Raw genomic sequence first — 20,391 nt, forward strand, 5'->3', positions numbered from 1 at the left:
ATTTTAGGATGAAAATATTTTTGTGAATACTCTTAGACTATGCCGTACGACGTTTATGTTTTATTGCCTTTGATGGTGTTGAAGTAATTTTGGAGCCAGACGGCAGGCAACAAAGCCTGATATGGCACACACAACATCTTGCAAAAATGTTATTAGTATCGAACATTGGGCTAATGATGTTGTTGTTGATTTTTGGCCAGTTTGCCGTTTAAAGAAAGGAATAATTTTTTTACGATTTAGGTAAAAACAAATAATTGTATTATATTTACAAATTTTCAACACACAAGTATATTCTTTTCAAAATCTCAGTTCAGGGTTCATTTTTAAAATGTTCTTAAAATTTCGCAAATTTCACCTCGACATTCTTGTAAAATATATTTTTATAGGAAAAAAAGACGGACAGAAATAGTGTAATACTACCATGAACGTAATTCTGAACCCCTCAAATTCAGATTCAGGTTCACCCCGTTATAAAATCCTTCAGTATGAAATCTTGCCACTCGATGACTGTAAACCTGCCCGGTTCTTTCTCCTCCCCGCTCTGACTATCTTCTACGTTCATTTTGTCAAACAAGATTTCGTAGAAATCCAAAGGTTTGAAGATGTCCAATTGCAGCGCGCGCATCTGTTCCGGGATCAGATCCTTGGCATTTTCAGGCAAGTACGTTTTGAAAAAATCCCGAAGGACAGAAGAGAAAAAAAACGTGATGCTTTTGTGGGTACTGGAGCGACCAAGATACAACCATTGGACGGCATTGAATTCTACGGTAAGAAATAATAAACTGGAAATTCATTATGCAAGAATAAGCGAGATCGGGCTGTGGAGGTGTCTTTAAAAGCGAGGAAAACATTAACAGGGGCGGAGCCAGGCTATTTTTAATTTTCGAGCGCCAAAGACTTTCTTAGTGCAGAGTGCCTTAGCGGTTGCCTACCGCTAAGGCACTATGGAACTAAGGCCCGAGGGCCTCAAGGTTCTAAGCCCCTAAGGCATTAAGGTGTAAACTTGAATGCTTGTTTTTTCAATTAATTATTTAGCACTGCAGCAAGTGATCAGGTGGGTTAGGTACCTGTGTTTCCCACGTAAAACAAGTTATACCCACCTCAAAGCTATACTTGTTTCAGAAAAGCCTTTGCTCTCCTTGTGGTACTATTCTCTTTAGAACAAAACCAATTTGTTCTAAACGCATGTGCAGATTAGTTAGTGTTTGTGTTAACTAGACATTAGGTGGAAGATATAGTTCACACAGGATCACATACAAACGTTGAGTGCTTTTCCTTGTGGTAGAACCCAGCATGTAAGATGCATGTGCTCTAGTATCGTTAGGGTTACACACTCCGGTTTCATCGCCAGCGCCACCTGGCTTTTTATATGTCACGTAATATAAATCTCAAATGTATTTCAGACGTACAATCAGCTTGTAGAAGTCGTTTGGAGTATATATCAACTAGAATTGAAAATGAATGCTGATACAAAATATTCGTATAAAGATTATTACTTTAATACAATAATCAATGTATACAATAGCATTGTTAAACACATTTTAGTCACTGTTGTATCAGACAACTCTAACAGAGGTATCATCTACCCACTCAAAACTAACATTAAATTATTTCTAAGAACCTATTAGCTTTAAATTAAATTATTAGCTCGAGATTTCTATGAAATGTAGCTAGATGTGAGGTTTGGCTAATTATGTACCACAGCTCAGCCACTCAGATTGTAGCAATTGCATTAATTTTAAACCTATACTAGCAGAATTTTATCAAAAAAATTATCTAAATTCCATCTTAACAACTTATTTTAAAGTTCATTTTTGAATATTATACTTAAATATATGTCATTCAAATTTGTTTTAAAATATCCAAAGTTATGCATTAAACTGTTAAAGTACAAGACTAGAAATATTTGAGAACCTGACTAAATGTGGAATCCTGTGACGGAAGCCACAAACCTCAGTCGACTGTTTTCACACTTATAAGTGTTCTCAAATATCGCATGGCTCTGGTACCTTTACACATATTGATTTACATCTGCGCAAACAAAAACAAACTATGGTGAGGTGTGTTTTCCACTTACATAACACATGGATTTCTTGTCAATCAGGAAAGCATGAGGTGTCCATGATTAAAGTTTTACCACAACATGCTGCTAATTTAATATTCTATCAACTCTGCTGAAAGTAAGCAGTTCATAAAAGAAGCTTAGACGCCGTCCCCATATGAGCTCTGACTGCATTTCAGTCTATCTAATGAAATTAGTCTAAAACTATTCACTCTCGTGTTTTTGTCATGACTAAGCACAACGTTCAACAACATAAACTAATCGTCCTTACAATAAGAAAATCAAAACTGCATCCCATTAACTGACTGCTGTTGACCCTGAAAGAGTAAGCTGTATAGATGTTAGGTTAGCAACTGGTTATCTTGAGACAATTTTTTTTGGCAGAGTGACAACTTTTGTTATTTTTTCATTCTTCTTATGATCTATGAAAAAATTATTCCACAAATTTTCTCTGCAAACATTACTTCACTTTGAAAACACAAAACACTATATGCAATGGATAGCAACAGTAACAGAGCTACTTTTAGACATAACATTTCTCGGCAGAGTTTCTGACCATTCTCTCTCCACAGCAACACAAGACATAAAATTATTCTTAACATTCCAAGACAGCTGGAAGAGAAGCCCTGAGGCTTAGTCTGGTGGTTTGCAATAGGCTGTTTCTTGGTTCTTTCTTGCCTCTTATTACAAAATAAACTCAGGTGTAAAACGTCCTACAAAAATGGGTTTACTCACAAGTTTACTTTATAGAACTCCCAACCATTTCCATTTGAGTTACTTCAACAATGGCTAGTTTTGACACAGTAGCAAAAAACGCTCCAGATACATGTAACCAATCGAAATAATGTTATTTCTAAGTATTGGAAAATGAACTAAGTTAAAGCCAAAGATGTAAGCACGCCTCCCACCCACCCTGGGGAAAGTTTTGCCAGAATAAAACACGGCACTGGATTCATTGCATCACAACCAATGGCAATTCGAACCATTGTGGAGAATATTGGTTTGAGCCAATCAAAGAAAGTATTAGCCTTCTTTAGATCAACACTATACGATGTTCCTAAAGTATTCCAGCTGACATGGCCACGCCCTTCTTCGGAATCTTCATCTTCATTGTTGTCTTCTTCCTGCGACTCTGGTTCTTTATCATCAAACAATGGGTTGTTGTTCATCTCAGGATTAAAGTGAAAAATTGTAAAAATATCCTCTGCAGTAGGGAGGGTGTCTTTGTTCCAGCGAAACAAGCACGTTTCTACCTCACCTGTGCCCTCATTAGCCCAGGCTCCTAAAAAAATAATCATCACCATTTTAACAAAGAGATTCCTTATAACCACATGTAACATATCACAGATGACATCAAAATGTTGTAAGAACAATAAAGTGGCTCATGAGCTGTTTGTAAGGACCAATAAAATTGCCAGGATAATTTGCCATATTACATAACACTAAGAAGCCCAATTTACAGTTCTGCGAAAGGTAACTTGGCCTCCGCATGAAAGCAAGGTTTGGACCGACCAGATAAGAAACTATTTAACATGGCAAAAGAATAATTTACATTTGAAAACGAAAAAGATTTGTATCATAACAAAGACAAATCTAATAATAATAATAACAATAATAATAATAATAATAATAATAGTAATTGTAATTGTAATAGTAATAGTAATAGTAATAGTAATAATAACAATAATTCTAATAATCTTATAAAAAACAATTTGGAAAAACATTTAAGCAGGAAAATTAATGTAAGTACAGTAACATGACGTTTCAATGACTTCATGTCATCATTGTCAAATGAACAAATTAAAAATGACAGCAAGGCACATTTATAGTATTTAGGATGTGAGAAAATAAAATTAGCAAACATTACATGAAAACATTCACGTAAAACGTTTTGTGCAAATGGAATCCACTTGCAATATTCCATTTGTGCAAAACTTTAGCCTCGCTTCTGTTCAAAGGCCTGGGCTATTTATTGTGATGGCTCCAAGCCTCCATAATTTCAAAATCACCTCACCATAAAACTAGAAAATATATGACTCACAGTAAACTATTGATAATGTAAGTGTTCTGAACTCTGGGCTGGGCATTCAAAGAACAATTACAGAAAGCTTTGCCAGGATCTTTCAGCTGTGGTCTTGGCATGTTGCCAGGCAAAATGCCATGGATTAACCTGCTGTAACCTAGAATCTGAAGTGGTGCAGTGGCCTCATGGTTAGTGCACCCGCCTCCTGATCGAGTGTTCCATGTTCAAGCCCTGGCCACAGACATTGTGTAGTGATCTTGTGCAAGACACTTTACTCTCATAGTGCCTCTCTCCACCCAGGTGTATAAATAGGTACTGGTAAATTCAATGCTGGGGGATGACCCTGGATGGACCAGCATCGTATTCAAGAGGGGAGTAGAAATACTCCTAGTTGCTTCATGCAGCTGAAATGGGGATGAGCACTGGCCTGATTAGCCACTTGGCTCGTATAGAGACTTTCCCTTTAACCCAACATCTGATCCATAATTATATGCACACGCCTAATAGTTAGCATACTGGACTTTGGACCTGGTGGTTTGGGTTCAAGCCCTGGCCTGCATCACTGCAAAGTGTTTTTGTGCAAAACATTCTGCTCTCACAGTACCTCTCTCCACCTAGGTATATAAATGTCTACCAGCATACATGTATTAAAAAGCTGATAGGAAACTCTGTGAGGGACTAAAAATCCCAACCAGGTGAAAAGTAGACTTGTACTCCTAGTCTCTTAATGCAACAGAAACTGGGATATTAGCTCTGGAGGTCTGGAAGGCAGACTTAACATCTACCCTAACCCTAAGACTCACTATTTTCCAGACGCTCTACCACTATCATGGTCAGATGCTAGTTGCCATAATGATTTATATTTCCATCACATTTGAAAGGGTCTTTTAATTATATGCCTAGGTAAACACCCAGTTTGGAAAATTCTCTATACCACTGATTAGTCTTCCAGTAAATAAATAAATATGATACAGTATTGTTTACCAATACAAATGTAATTTGTCTACCAAAACTAGCTTATTTCAATCCCCTATCCCAGACACCTAGAAAGCCATGCCCTTCACAGCAACTTACCGCAATCTAGCTCCAGATCCACTGCGGCAATCTGTATCCTAGTCAAAATGTACAATGCCTTGAGAAGATCTTTATACTTAAGCTCTTTATCTGACTCTATTGTATGATCGGCCAAATGGACAATGCCACATTTCCAGCGCTTTGGAGGGTCAGAGAACACATATACATTAGATTTGTCTGCATTTTCATCCCAGTAATAGAACCATTCATCTGGAGTAGTCCACACATTGAGATGCCCAGTCGGTTCCTCTTCATCAGTTAAATTATAGTGTCTGAGCACATAGTGTTTACAGAACTGCTCTGAAGAAAGAAGTTCCTAGATAACAAATAAAAAGAGTGATAATTTTTTAGCATCACTTTTTGAGATTTTGTTTTTGTAAAAATACCTTTTAGTTGTTGGGTCTGGGCTATGTTATGAGTGGAGGAATGGATGAGTGAGTGAGTGAGAGATGTATGAATCATAGTAAGTGGTTTCAACCCAGGAGTATCAGTAGTTCCTCTTGTGTGATCCTCCGGGTGAGGGTAAGTTCTGAAAAGTACTGTTGTTGGTCACTGATGTTTCAACAACCTGAGCAATATTATTGAATATTACTTGTCAGGCAATGGTGATACAAGTCTGGTCCACTGTAAGGTAAGAGTAGATGAGATAGTATTGGCTGAAAGACTTGCGTAAAGTTTGTCAACAGTCATTGGTTGGTTCTAGTAAGTTTGGATCTGTCTATTTCGTGAAATTAAGTCCATCAGTTTGAGGCCCGTCTATTGTTAGTCAAATTAAGTCAGTCTGTTTGAGGTCCGTCTACTGTAAGTCATAAAACTGATTGGGACTCTGCTCAGTGCTTTACCTATGCTACAAATTATTTTCAATGACTTTAGAAATAGCTAGTACACTAACATAGAACAAATGCCCTACCAGCACCTCACAAACGACTTGTTCATGACAAAAACAAAACCGAAAAATGGACTCAAATAGACCTACTTAATTTGACAAATCATTTTTGTGTCAGAACTTACTAAAGAGTTCAAACATGTACTCACCTTCCATTCTTTACAGACTAACATACAGTTGCACACTTCTGGCAAAGGTAAGAACGCAACTATTTTTGAAATTACTTCTGATGGTAGGAACAGAAGAGTTGTCATCTTGTGTTTTGGAGAAGAATTGCTCTGTGTAAAAACAAACCAAAGATGTGCTCATCAGCTGTTCAAGAAATCAGCTATTTATTTACAAGTTTGAGTAACGCAGTGGCCTCATGGTTAGTGTACTTGCCTCTGGATCAATCGGCCCAGGTTCGGGCCCTGGCCGGTGACATTGTGTTTTGCTCTTGGGCAAGACACTGTGCCTCTCTGGCCAGGTGTATATATGGGTACCGGTGAATTTAATGTTAGGGGTAACGTTGTGATGGACTGGCATCTTATCCAGGAGGGAGAAGAAATACTCCTTGTCACTTTGTGCTACAGAAACTGGAAATAAACGCCGGTCTGATGGGCTACTTGGTTAGTACAACGACTTTACCTTGAGTAACCTGTGCTGACCTTTCTTAATGGCTTGGAGCGAATTTAACGTCCCATAAATGGCAACAGTAGTCCACATTTTTGAGGCCCCAGGGGGGAGGTATCTCATACCCCGTTAATTTTTGGCCTAAATATCCCGCATCTGTTAATAATTTCTAATTTCCAAAATTAGCAATTTTCCTAGTTGATATCTAGGGATATCTGTTCTAAATATCCATTATCTTATTAATTTTTTTATCCAAAATCAATATTCTGTATCCCATCAATCTTGCCTCTATTTTCTACCCTTCCGTACCCCAAAAAGACCCGAAAAGGGTCTCCAGAGAGTATAGCCCACCAGTTCAAAGATTGTAGCCCAATAACATAATAAGCATTAATTTGACATGGTGGTGTCTTATAAAGTCGCCCCGCCAAAGATTAGAAAAACAAAAGCTTCAATTCAAAGCATTCTATCAGATACATTGGCCCAAAGTTATGGAGTTTATTACCCAAAAATGTAAGAGACCTTCCTGCATTATTTGTATTTGGGCAGCGTATTAGATAGACTCCTCTGCGGCCGTTATTAGGGTCATCACGCAACGGTGGGGGAGAAGCGTTGCGTGACGACCCTAATAACGGGTGCGGAGGAGGCTACGTATTAGAAAGTTTGATTTAAATTCCTTTCTGGCTGATGCTCATTGTTCTGATTGTATTTCATGTCATACATGATAGACACTTTAGTATTTTATTAAGTCTATATGTATTTGTAAATAGTTCTAAGCCACACTCAACAATCATGCACATGTAAATAATCTCATTCATTTCATACTCGTTTCATCAATTGTAAATATTTTTATTAATTTTAATTTATTTATAGTGTCCCCATTTAGTGGTTATTTACTGCTAGTTTAGTTTGACACCTAAATAAAGGTATTCATTCATTCATTCATTCGGTCATTCATTCAATATTAATTCGAAACTTATCTCGGGATGACCGATAATAATCAAAGATTAGTTATTATATTAGTTATCACGTTATTAAATAAAATTATAAATACAAAAGTGATTATTCGTGTATAAATTAAAATGCAAGTTAAGTTAAATAGTAAAAACAGCTTTTATGTTCATGCATCCAGCAAGAAACTGCGAGAAAACATGAGTGGTTGCACGTATGCTGATCGCGCTGCAATTTACGCAACGTAAAATGTACAACATGAAATGCTTTGGTGCTTAAATTTCTTTTTTTACCGTACGTAGTTCACATGACTAATGTCAGTGTCATTCTTGTATCCTCACTCACCTGTTTCTGCAGCTGGGTGACTTCAGCCATGTTTCGGAACAAAAAATGTGCAAGGCGTTATATCCGAGCGTAATTGTCACCAGTCTCTTGCACTCACGACGTAAATTTATGTATCGAGCATGGCAAATATACACAGTTTCGAGCAGTTTTCACTTCTACTTTTATCGATAAATACTACCATTTTTTCACAGTCGGTTGCAAACCTACATAAGGGGTTTAGGGACTGGGTTGGCCTTTTAAAAACGGAACAGTTTTTTCTGGTTGGACTCGCAGCGACAACGACTAGCCGTTTTTGTACTAAAATTCGAACAACTTCCCAACGCTGGAAACTCTTGTAGACTCACCGTCTTTCCTACCTAGCTTCTATATGCATGAAAGAATATGCTGACCAAAAATTGCAAATTACCTTAGCCTCTTCTAGGCGTTCAGTTAGTTGGGGCGCATTGCGAAAATTGCCGCTCTTCTCCCCTATTTTTTCGCTCGCCGATTTTAGCGCTGTGCCCTAACCAACCGAACGCCTGGAAGAAGCTAAAATTACCCAGATACACATCGTAGTGATACAACGCAATACCAAAGACGGTTTCGTTAACTTTATTTCGTGATTTCGACATTATCTATCGACAGAAAGTCATGCCTACGTCTCGAGAAACAGATTTCCTAGTGTATGAAAGGGTTGAAAAAATTCGTGCCTGTACTAGATCACCCACCCATCCCACCCCGTCTTCAAAAGTCAAATTGTTCACCCCAAGGTTATAACATGGTATTTCTTTTATTCTTTATCTTGTTCTTTTTGAGAGCCTCTGACTCTTCTTTCTGGAAACTATGCCAACAACAGTAAAAAACAAGGCCAACTCCAATCTTAATTTAATTCCCCGACCAACATGCTGAAAACGTCAAACATTTAATGCGCTAAAAACGTGAATGATTAGTTCATAACCTCGCGCACTTGACAGAATCCTCGAGAAATCTTCAATGGTTTTTCTGGCCAGAATATAGGTCTGCGATTACGAGGAAATATAGTCTAATAAACTGACTTCTTAGTTTATTGTGACAGAACTAGGAGAGGTTAAAACTTTATTACTGATGAAAGCCGTGTCATTATATGAACAATGGAGTTAGGAGAATACAAAACCAACCTGACTCATGGCGGAGAGAAGGCAAATGGTGTTCAGAAATACTCATCTTTGCGCCACTGTTTAATTTCCAAGTGTATTCCTGCACAACATTCAACATTCCGCGCACAAGATACAACGCACCTCGATCCGGTGAATCCTGGAAAAACACACAACAGTCAAACATTGCGCAATTATGGAAACTGAGAATAATAACTCCAACAACATCTTAACGGAACCACCAACAATGTGGAGAAGAAGTTGTTCATGTAGGAGAGAAGGTACGGCTCTGAGGGTTTCACCTTATGGTCGATTTCTAAACAAAACAGAAGAAAACTTAAAACGTTGGCAAACCAACAGCCTGCGAAATCAGCCGTCCTTCTCGAAGGACGGCTGTTTTGGCAGGCTAGCATATCAAGTTCTTTAAAAAATTATTTACATTTTGTCCGTCCAACACCAAACTTAATATAAGTCTCGCGCGTTGACAAGAATGTTTTTCATAGCATGCTAAAAGGTTAACAGCTGAAAATGAAAGCAGAGACACACAAAAACACCTTTCATTTTTTAAGAGGCAATGCAGTGTTTTGAAGTATTGATCATAAATGTGTTGAGAGTGTGAGATAGAAAAGGTTAAGTACGTACAATAGATATGCAAAATCCCTCAACTTGCTTTAAGATCAGCCATATAAATATCACCGTTTACGAAAAACAAAACAGGTTACAATATCAAAGAATACATACACATATAGCTAATATCTTCGAGGGAAATTAAAACTACACAAAGTCAAAATAAAGTACATGACTAAATTAAATATGAACTAAAAAGGAATAATTTTTCCTATTAATACAACCATTCTTATATTTAAATCGGATTACTAGCTGTGAAATATATAGCCGCGAATGAACCGCTCGACGTCGCTAAGAATGCGTCGCAGGAATATTTTCATGAATTCTACGCCACGTAAAAATAACAAGCAGTGGGGTACAACTGTTTAATATGTACATACATCAAGCAACGATATAAGTTGTTTTTCTGAAATCTACCGCAAAGTAAATTTCGCTGACCAACCAACGACAAAAATTACCTCAATCGGTTCTCTTTTCATCAGATCCTTGAATAGCCGATCCCACTTAAATCTCTTATTTGCAGGAAATGACTGAAATACATATTTAATTTTCGATTTCAAAGGGGATACACCATCTTTTCTTTATAAGAATATTGTTTTTCCGGCCCAGACTGAGTAGTCTTATTTTTCTGCCGGTTTTAGGATGACAACGTTTTTGGGAAGACTCTTAGACTATGCGTATGACATTTCCGTTTTATTGCCTTTGATGGCGTTGAAGTAATTTTGGAGCCAGACTGCTGGCAACAAAGCCTGATATGGCACACAAAACTTCTTGCAAAATTTTATTAGTATCAAACATTCGGCGAGTGCTGTTTTTGTTTATTTTTGGCCAGTTTGCCGTTTAAGGTCATTCAACTGAAATAGAACCTGTACTGAGATTTTTGTCAAACTTTGCCTATTGATTGTTTATATTATAGGAACTTAAATTTTGAAATAAAAATGAGGGGTCCCCATGTTCGTTTAGGAGCAACAGCACCTTGTCTATACCCATATAAATCCTTATAATAGCACCATGATTGTAGACATGATTGCTCGCTAAATTCACGTTTCCGACGACTGTTTTTTTGTTCTACACTAAGAATTGGTCCATAAATATTTTACACAGAGAAATTTATTACTTAATTCAAAACAACAGAAATAAAAAGATAGTTCACCATACTCGTTAGCGAGAAAATGACGATTTATCTCTATGGCGAGGTCTGTACGGGTCCGCAAATGATCCCGGACCGCAAATGATCCCCAAATTGGACCGCAAATGATCCCGGACCGGAAATGATCCCCATATTGGACCGCAAATGATCCTGATCAAAAAATAAGGAATGGCATGGATGGTGGGATGGTGTAAATAGGGAATTGGCGTACGTGAATACCGATGTTTTCATTAAAACCATCTTATAATTATAATGGCTTACAACTTGCTTTTTTTCATACTTTCGACTAAATTTTGTCGCTAACTACGATGTTATGAATATCACCACTCAATCATCAAAACACGACTTGGCTTGCATTTCTTTGCAATTCTCAGTAAAATTATGATCAGTGCAACATACGCTACATATCCTCCTTTGTTAAACATTGATAATTCGGTGTTATAGTTAAATCACATTTTATCAGCCAACGCCACTCGTCTAAAGTTTTAAACTAAAATCTAACCATGAAGCAACTATTAATGAAGACGCTGCACCTGAGTAGACCTACAAGCCTACAACGCCGGCTACAACGCTTCATTACTCTGTAAAACACCTAGTGGTCCCCGGGTAGTGGTCCCAGTGTGTAGCACTGGAAATTTGAACAAATTTGTTTTGTAATTTTTCCTTGGTCGTATTTTGGCTTTAATTCCTCGGAAATGACTACTTGAGAATTCTAAGAAGCCAAAATTCCAAGCTATAATTATGAACTTCAGCTGCATGACCACGCAAGGCCAAGGCTTGCGCTTCGTTTGACAATTAGCTGTTTGATAGATGTTTGATACTATCGCCACCGGGATTTCGAGAATGTTTACAAGTGTGTATCTTTCTAAGACTTCTAATTCAATAGATCGTCGTCACGTGACGTGTTTTTATCCTCATCAGGCATAAGAGGCGGTATACCTATATCTGTTTACAATTAGCGTGCTTCGTTTGGAAACCAGAGCATTTTGAATTTCAGGGTTATGGAGGTTGCGTGACACAGGGCTACGATCGAGTTTGTTGAAAAATATATACTTATCTCATGATTTTGAGCCTTTTTAGAAGTTAGAGCATTAGAAAAAGGGTTATGTTATTGCTTGTTTGTTTAGTACTGATAATCAGTCGCCTAGAAAGCCAAAATAAGTTCCAGATTTTAAACTATATTCCGGCCGCCATATTGGTGTACCACAGATGTACACCCGGCCAACATGGCGTTTTCTTACTGGGCAGTGTAAATTTCTGGGAAACATTTACGACGAATATCTGAAGTTTGGGGAAACGCACAGGCTTAAAACTTGGAGAAGTGCCTTATTTAGTTATCTTCTATAGGGTACATTACAATTTCTTAGCTTTTTCCATTGGCTGGTTTTCGATTTATTATTTTTTTTTTTATTGCGTAACAGCGAAAACGATCTGTACCCTTCGCAGAACAAAACAGCAACTGTGGAATATTTTTTTGTAAAATGATAAAATTTGTTTTTAGTTCATTATTTTTGTACATGTTCTCACCTTCCTCTGATATAAATCCATGCCATTCCTTATTTTTTGATCGGGATCATTTGCGGTCCAATATGGGGATAATTTCCGGTCCAGGATCATTTCCGGACCCGTACAGGTCCAGCTGTAAAGAAAAAGCCGCCATTTTTTAATGCGCGCGCGCTAATCACGCGCGAAATTATGCGCAGTAGGGATGCGCAATGCAATACTGGGAATGACCTTAAAGAAAGGAACAATTTTTTTACGATTTAGATAAAAACAAATAATTGTATTATATTCGCAAATTTTCAACACACAAGTATATTCTTTTCAAAATCTCAGCCCAGGGTTCATTTTTAAAATGTTCTTAAAATTTCGCAAATTTCACCTCAACATTCTTGTGAAATATATTTTTATAGGGAAAAAAGACAGACAGAAATGGTGTAATACTACCATGAACGTAGTTCTTAACCCCTCAAATTCAGATTCAGGTTCACTCCGTTATAAAATCCTTCAGTATGAAATCTTGCCACTCGATGACTGTAAACCTGCCCAGTTCTTTCTCCTCCCCCCTCTGACTATCTTCTACGTTCATTTTGTCAAACAAGATTTCGTAGAAATCCAAAGGTTTGAAGATGTCCAATTCCAGCGCGCGCATCTGTTCCGGGGTCAGATCTCTGGCATTTTCAGTCAACATCCGGTCTTGCAGATAGGGACTGGTAGAGGTCGTGGCGAAAAAACTGCTACACGACATGGTTTGATTTTGACTTCGAAATGATCCTTGCTTTTCATTCACTGCCGGTTGTTTAGTGGGAAGATCAGTGACACTGTTGGATCGTGTTCTAGCAAGTTCTGCGTGCCCAGAGCTGGTTTTCTTGCCTTTCGCTCTTTGAGATTTTACGCTGGTTTCATCCGCGACTTCTCTCGTTGCCTCCATTTTTAGTGCCAGATATCCTGAAGCGTACTGAGTATTTGAAGAATAATGCAATCATGTTTAAATTTCCAAGGCGTGGTCAAGAAAAGTGTTTTGTTTGTTCAAGTTGCCATGGCCACTTGAATCAACAAACGTATGTTGTTTTGTTCAGTTCAAGCAAGTACGTTTTGAAAAGATCCTGCAGAACAGACTAGAAAAAAACGTGATGCTTTTGTGGGTACTGGAGCCATCAAGATACAAACATTGGACGGCATTGAATTCCACGGTAAGAAATAATAAACTGGAAATTTATTATGCAAGAATAAACAGAATGGGGCTGTGGAGGTGTCATCAAAAGCTAGGAAAACATTAACAGGGGCGGAGCCACGCTATTTTTAATTTTCGAGCGCCAAAGACTTTCTTAGTGCAGAGTGCCTTAGCGGCTGCCTACCGCCCTAAGGCACTATGGAACTAAGGCCCTAGGGCCCTAAGGCTACAAGGCCCTAAGGCATCAAGGTGTAAATTCGAATGTTTGTTTTTTTCAATTAATTAATTAGCACTGCAGCAAGTGATCGGGTGGGTCAGGTACCTGTGTTTCCCACGTAAAACAAGTTATACCCACCTCGATTGGTTGATAAAGATCAAAGCTATATACTTGTTTCAGAAAAGCCTTTACTCTCCTTGTGGTACTATTCTCTTTAGGACAAAACCAATCTGTTCTAAAAGCATGTGCCGATTAGTTAGTGTTTGTGTCGACAAGACATTAGGCGGAAGATATATTTCACATGGGATCACATACAAAAGTTGAGTGCTTTTCCTTGTAGTAGAACCCAACATGTCAGACGCATGTGCTCTAGCATCGTCAGGGTGACACACTCCGGTTTCATTGCCAGCGCCTTTTTATATGTCATGTAATATAAATCTCAAATGTATTTCAGATGTACAATCAGCTTGTAGAAGGCGCTTGGAGTATATATCAACTAGAATTCAAAATGAATGCAGATACAAAATATTTGTGTAAAGATTATTACTTTAATACAATAATCAATGTATACAATAGCATTGTTAAACACATTTTAGTCAGTGTTGGTGAAATTGTATCAGACAACCCAAACAGAAGTATAATCTACCCACCCAAAACTAACACCTACTGATTTCTAATAACCTGTTAGCTTTAAACTAAATTATGAGCTCAAGACTTCTATGAGATGTAGCTACATGTGAGGTTTGGCTGATTATGTACCACAGCTCAGCCAATCAGATTGCAGCAATTGAATTAATTTTAAACCTATACTAGCAGAATTTTATCAAAAAATTATCTAAATTCCATCTTTAACAAATTATTTTTAAGTTCATTTTTGAATATTATCCTTAAATATGTGTCATTCAAATTTTAATGTTTAAAATATCCAAAGTTATGCATTAAGCTGTCAAAGTACAAGACTAGAAATACTTGAGAACCTGACTGAATGTAGGATCCAGTGACGGAAGCCACAAATGTCAGTTGACTGTTTTCACACTCTTCAGTGTTCTCAAATAGTGCATGGCCTGGTACCTTTACACATATTGATTTACATCTGTGTGAGCAAAAACTATGGTGATGTGTGTTTTCCACTTACATAACACATGGATTTCTCGTCAATCAGGAAAGCACGAGGTGTCCATGATTAAAGTTTTACCACAACATTTTGCTAATTTAATATTCTATCAACTCTGCTGAAAGTAAGCAGTTCATAAAAGAAGCTTAGATGCCATCCACCTATGCGTTCTGACTGTATTTCAGTCTATCTAATGAAATCAGTTTAAAACTGTTCACTCTCGTGTGTTTGTCATGACTGAACACAACATTCAACAACATAAACTAATCGTCCTTACAATAAGAAAATCAAAACCGGAGGAAAAAAAAAAAACAGTACGTCCCATTAATTGAGTGGTGTTGACCCTGAAAGAGTAAGCTGTATAGTTGTTAGGTTAGCAACTGGTTACCTCAAGACAATTTTTTGCCAGGGTGACATCTTTCATTATTTTTCCATTCTTTTCATGACCTATGAAATACTTATTCAACAAATTTTCTCTACAAACATTACTTCACTTTGAAAACACAAAACACTATATGCACTGGATAGCAACAGTAACAGAGCTACTTTTAGACAAAACATTACTCCGCAGAGTTCTGACCATGCTCTCTCCACAGCAACACAAGAAAGGCCCTAGGTATAAGTGTAGCCAGTATTCTGACAAAATTATTTTTAACATCCCAAGACAGCTGGCAGAGAAGTCCTGAGGCTTAGTCTGGTGGTTTGCAATAGGTTGTTTCCTATTTCTTTCTTGCCTCTGATTACAAAATAAACTCAAGTGTAAAAGGTCCTACAAAAGTGGGTTTACTCACAAGCTTATTTTATAGAGATCACAACCATTTCCATTTGTGTTACTTCAACAATGGCTAGTTTTGGCACAATGGCCAAAAAGAAACCCCTCCAAATATGGTAACCAATGGAAATAATGTTATTTCTAAGTATTGGAAAATGAACTAAGTTAAAGCCAAAGACGTAAGCACGCCTCCCACCCAACCTGGGGAAAGTTTTGCTAGAATAAAACACGGCACTGGATTCATTGCAGTACTACCAATGGCAATTCGAACCATTGTGGAGAATATTGGTTTGAACCAATCAAAGAAAGCATTAGCCTTCTTTAGATCAGCACTATATGATGTTCCTAAAGTATTCCAGATGACGTGCCCACGCCCTTCTTCGGAATCTTCATCTTCAATGTTGTCTTCTTCCTCCGAGTCTGGTTCTTTATCATCAAACAATGGGTTGTTACGCATCTCAGGATTAAAGTGAAAAAGTGTAAAAATATCCTTTGCAGTAGGGAGGGTGTCTTTGTTCCAGGGAAACAAGCACGTTTCTACCTCACCTGTGCCCTCATTACCCCAGGCTCCTAAAAAATAATCATCATCATTTTAACAAAGAGATTCCTTATTACCACATGCAACAGATCACAGATGACATCAAAATGTTGTAAGAACAAAAAAGGGGCTCATGAGCTGTTTGTAAGAACCAATAAAACTGCCAGGATAATTTGATATATTATACAACACTAAGAAGCCCAAATTACAGTTTTGTGACAGGTAACTTGGCCTCCGCATGAAAGCAAGGTTTGGACTGACCAGATTAGAAGATTACTATTTAACATGATGAAATAATAATCTACATTTGAAAAGTAACAAGATTTGTATCATAACAAAGACTAATCTAATAATAATAACGATAATGATAACCATAACAAACAATAACAATAATAATAACAATAACAATAATAACAATAACAATAACAATAATAATAATAATAATAATAATAACAACAACAATAATAATAATAACAACAACAAAAATAATAATAACATAGTTTTAAAACCAGGGTAATTCGGTCACCAAATACTGTTATCAAGGGGTTCCCTGAACAAATTAAATAGAACTTAAATAACAATAAAAGTCCTAAAAACATTACAATAAATGTAGTAAATGATAAAAGCTATATACAATATTTAAAAATTCTAAGAGCTTTCACTAAAAAAGTCCTTAATCATTATTTTAAAAATTAACAGAGATTTAGTTTCTTGCATGCTGGATGGTAGCCTCTGTTCAAAGGCCTGGGCTATTTACTGTGTTGGCTCCAAGCTTCCATAATTTCAAAATCACCTCACCATAACACTAGGAAATATATGACTCACAGTTAACTACTGATAATGTACAAAGTGTTCTGAACTCTGGGCTGGGCATTCAAAGGACAATTACAAAAAGCTTTGCCAGGATCTTTCAGCTGTTGTCTTGGGCAAGTTGTCTGGTAAAATGCCATGGATTAACCTGCAGTAACCTAGAATCTGAGGTGGAGGCGCAGTGGCCTCACTCACCTCCTGATCGAGCCCTGGCCACAGACATTGTGTTGTGACCTCGGGCGAGACACTTTACTCTCATAGTGCCTCTCTCCACCCAGGCGTCTAAATAGGTATTGGCAAATTCAATGCTGGGGGATAACCCTGGATGGACTAGAATCCCATTCACAAGGGGAGTAGAAATACTTCTAGTCACTTCATGCAGCTGAAACAGGGATGAGCACTGGCCTGATGGGCCACTTGGCTTGTGTAGAGACTTTCCCTTTAACCTAGCATCTGATCCAAAACTATATGCACAAACCTAATAGTTAGCATACTGGACTTTGGACCTGGTGGTTTGGGTTCAAACCCTGGCCTGCATCATGCCTGGGTAAACACCCAGTTTGGAAAATTTCCTATACCACTGATTAGTATCCCAGTAAATAAATAAATATGATACTGTATTGTATACCAATACAAATGCAATTTGTCTACCAAAACTAGCTGATTTCAATCTCCTATCCCAGACACCTAGAAAGCCATGCCCTTCACAGCAACTTACGGCAATCTAGGTCCAATTCCACTGCGGCAATCTGTATCCTAGTCAAAATGTACAATGCCTTGAGAAGATCTTTATGCTTAAGCTCTTTATCTGACTCTAGCGTATAATCGGCCAAATGGACAATGCCACATTTCCAACGCTTTGGAGGGTCAGAGAACACATATACATTAGACTGGTCTACATTTTCATCCCAGTAATAGAACCATTCATCTGGAGTAGTCCACACATTCAGATGCCCAGCTGGTTCCTCTTCATCAGTTAAGTTATAGTGTCTGAGAGCATAGCGTTTACAGAACTGCTCTGAAGAAAGAAGCTCCTAAGTAACAAATAAAAAGAGTGATAACTTTTTAGCATCACTTTTTGAGTTTTTGTTTTAGTAAAAATACCTCTTAGTTGTTGTGTCTGGGCTATGTTGTGAGTGGAGGAATGGATGAGTGAGTGAGAGATGCACGTATCATTAGATAGTAAGTGGTTTGAACCCAGGAGTAACGGTAGTTCGTCTTGTGTGATTGTCCGGGTGAGGGTAAGTCATGGAAAGTACTGTTGTTGGTCACTGACATTTCGACAACCTGAGCAATTGAATATTGCTTGCCAGGCAATGGTGATATAAGTCTTGTCCACTGTAAGGTAAGTGTAGCCGAGAGAGTATTGTAATGTTTATCAACAGTCATTGGTTGGTTCTAGTAGGTTTGGATCTGTCTATGGTGTAAAATTATGTCGGTCAGTTTGAGGTCCATCTACTGTGAGTCATAAAACTGACTGGGACTCTGCTCAATGCTTTACCTACGCTACAAATTATTTTCAGTGACTTTAGAAATAGCTAGTGCACTAACTTAGAACAATCACCCTACCAGCACCTCACAAACGACTTATTCACTACAAAAACAAAACCGACAAGTGGACTCAAACAGACCTACTTAATTTGACAAATCATTTTTGTCTCAGAACTTACTAAAGAGTTCAAACATGTACTCACCTTCCATTCTTTACAGACTAACATACAGTTGCACACTTCTGGCAAAGGTAAGAACGAAACTATTTTTGAAATTACTTCTGATGGTAGGAAAGGAATAGTTGTCATCTTGTGTTTTGGAGAAGAATCGCTCTGTGTAAAAACAAACCAAAGATGTGCTCATCAGTTGTACAAGTAATTAGCTATTCATTAACCAGTTTGAGTAACGCAGTGGCCTCATGGTTAGCGTGCTCGCCTCTGGATCAAGCGGTTCAGGTTTGGGCCCTGGCCGGTGACAATTTGTGTGGTTCTCTTGGGCAAGACACTTTAATCTCACAGTGCCTCTCTCTGGCCAGGTGTCTAAATGGGTACTGGTAAATTTAATGTTAGGGGTAACCTTGCGTTGGACTGGTATCTCATCCAGGGGGGAGTAGAAATACTCCAAGTCACTGCATGCTACTGAAACTGGGAATAAGCGCCGGCCTGATGGGCTACTTGGTTATTATAATTTAAGACTTTACCTTGAGTAACTTGTGCTGACCTTTTTTAAATGGCTTGAAGCGAATTTCATGTCCCATAAATGGCAACAGTAGTCCACATTTTTGAGGCCCCATGGGGGTATCTTATATCCCGTTAATTTTTGGCTTAAATATTCTGCATCCGTTAATAATTTCTTATTTCAAAAATTAGCAATTTCCCTCGTTGTATCTAGGGATATCTGTTCTACATATCCGCTATCTTATTAATTTTTTCACCCAAAATTAATATTCTGTATCCCATCAATTTTGTCTCTATTTTTTATCCTCCCGTATCCCCAAAAAAACCTAAAAGGGTCTCCGGAGAGTATGGCCCACCAGTTCAAAGATTGTAGCCCAATAACATAATAAGCATTAACTGAACACTGTTGTCTATTATAAAGTCGCCCCGCCAAAGATTACAAAAAAAAAGCTTCAATATTAATTCGAAACTTATCTCGGGATGATCGATAATAATAAAAGATTAGTTATCATATTAGTTATCATGTGTTATTAAATAAAATTATAAATGCAAAAGTGATTATTCGTGCATAAATTAAAATGCAAGTTAAGTTAAATAGTAAAAACAACTTTCATGTTTATGCATCCAGCAAGAAACTGCGAGAAAACATGAATGGTTGCACGTTTGCTGATCGCGTTGCAATTTACGCTAAGTACAACGCAAAATGCACAACATAAAATGCTTTGACCCTTAAATTTCTTCTTTTACGGAACACAGTTCACATGACTAGTCATAACAGTGTCATTCTCGTTGTATCCTCACTCACCTGTTTCTGCAGCTGGGTGACTTCAGCCATGTTTCTGAACAAAATTTGTGCAAGGCGTATCCGAGCGTAATTGTCACCAGTCTCTTGCACTCGTGACGTTAATTATGTATACAGTGTGGCAAATGTACACAGTTTCGAGTAGTTTTCACTTCTAATTTTATAGATAATTACTACCATATTTTCACAGTCGATGCTACAATAATGGTTTCAAACAGCTTTCTTAGTACCGTAAAAATTCGGTTACAAACCTGCATAAGGGGTTTAGGGACTGGGTTGACTTTTTAAAAACGGGACAGTTTTTTGTGGTCGGAGTCGCAGGGACAACGACTAGCCGTTTTTGTACTAAAGTTCGAACAATTTCCCAACCCTGGAAACTCTTGTCGACTCACCGTCTTTCCTACCTTGGCTCTATATGGATGAAAGAATATGCTGAACAAAAATTGCAAATTACTTT

At 37.7% G+C, this 20,391-nt stretch overlaps 2 protein-coding genes across 2 annotated transcripts; both read right to left on the reverse strand.

Annotated features, from left to right (window-relative positions):
- Positions 1 to 1,114: 1,114 nt before the first annotated feature.
- Positions 1,115 to 8,277, reverse strand: LOC145490202 (uncharacterized). The gene is made up of 4 exons (XM_081469320.1): positions 7,951 to 8,277; positions 6,195 to 6,323; positions 5,160 to 5,475; positions 1,115 to 3,344 (listed from the first exon to the last, which is right to left on the reverse strand). Exons 1-4 carry the CDS (start codon positions 7,978 to 7,980, stop codon positions 2,935 to 2,937), a joined length of 885 nt encoding a protein of 294 aa, XP_081325446.1. The 5' UTR covers positions 7,981 to 8,277; the 3' UTR covers positions 1,115 to 2,934.
- A 5,981-nt stretch (positions 8,278 to 14,258) lies between these two features.
- LOC145490120 (uncharacterized) lies at positions 14,259 to 20,010 on the reverse strand. The gene is made up of 4 exons (XM_081469224.1): positions 19,938 to 20,010; positions 18,659 to 18,787; positions 17,683 to 17,998; positions 14,259 to 16,186 (listed from the first exon to the last, which is right to left on the reverse strand). The coding sequence occupies exons 1-4, from the start codon at positions 19,965 to 19,967 to the stop codon at positions 15,777 to 15,779; spliced, it is 885 nt and encodes a 294-aa protein (XP_081325350.1). The 5' UTR covers positions 19,968 to 20,010; the 3' UTR covers positions 14,259 to 15,776.
- Between the last annotated feature and the right edge of the window lie 381 nt (positions 20,011 to 20,391).

The sequence above is a fragment of the Orbicella franksi genome, chromosome 6, assembly GCF_964199315.1.
Source record: "Orbicella franksi chromosome 6, jaOrbFran1.1, whole genome shotgun sequence".
Taxonomy (NCBI): Eukaryota; Metazoa; Cnidaria; class Anthozoa; order Scleractinia; family Merulinidae; genus Orbicella; species Orbicella franksi.

What these genes read in the sequence shown, in the direction of transcription:
- LOC145490202 (XM_081469320.1), bottom strand. Translation starts at nt 7,980, where the DNA reads ATGGCTGAAGTCACCCAGCTGCAGAAACAG. An exon ending in TCACCCAGCTGCAGAAACAG is followed by an intron (nt 6,324 to 7,950) that starts GTGAGTGAGGAT and finishes GTTTTTACACAG; the next exon opens with AGCAATTCTTCTCCAAAACA. An exon ending in GGATCTGGAGCTAGATTGCG is followed by an intron (nt 3,345 to 5,159) that starts GTAAGTTGCTGT and finishes TTATTTTTTTAG; the next exon opens with GAGCCTGGGCTAATGAGGGC.
- LOC145490120 (XM_081469224.1), bottom strand. Translation starts at nt 19,967, where the DNA reads ATGGCTGAAGTCACCCAGCTGCAGAAACAG. An exon ending in TCACCCAGCTGCAGAAACAG is followed by an intron (nt 18,788 to 19,937) that starts GTGAGTGAGGAT and finishes GTTTTTACACAG; the next exon opens with AGCGATTCTTCTCCAAAACA. An exon ending in TAGTCTGTAAAGAATGGAAG is followed by an intron (nt 17,999 to 18,658) that starts GTGAGTACATGT and finishes TTTGTTACTTAG; the next exon opens with GAGCTTCTTTCTTCAGAGCA.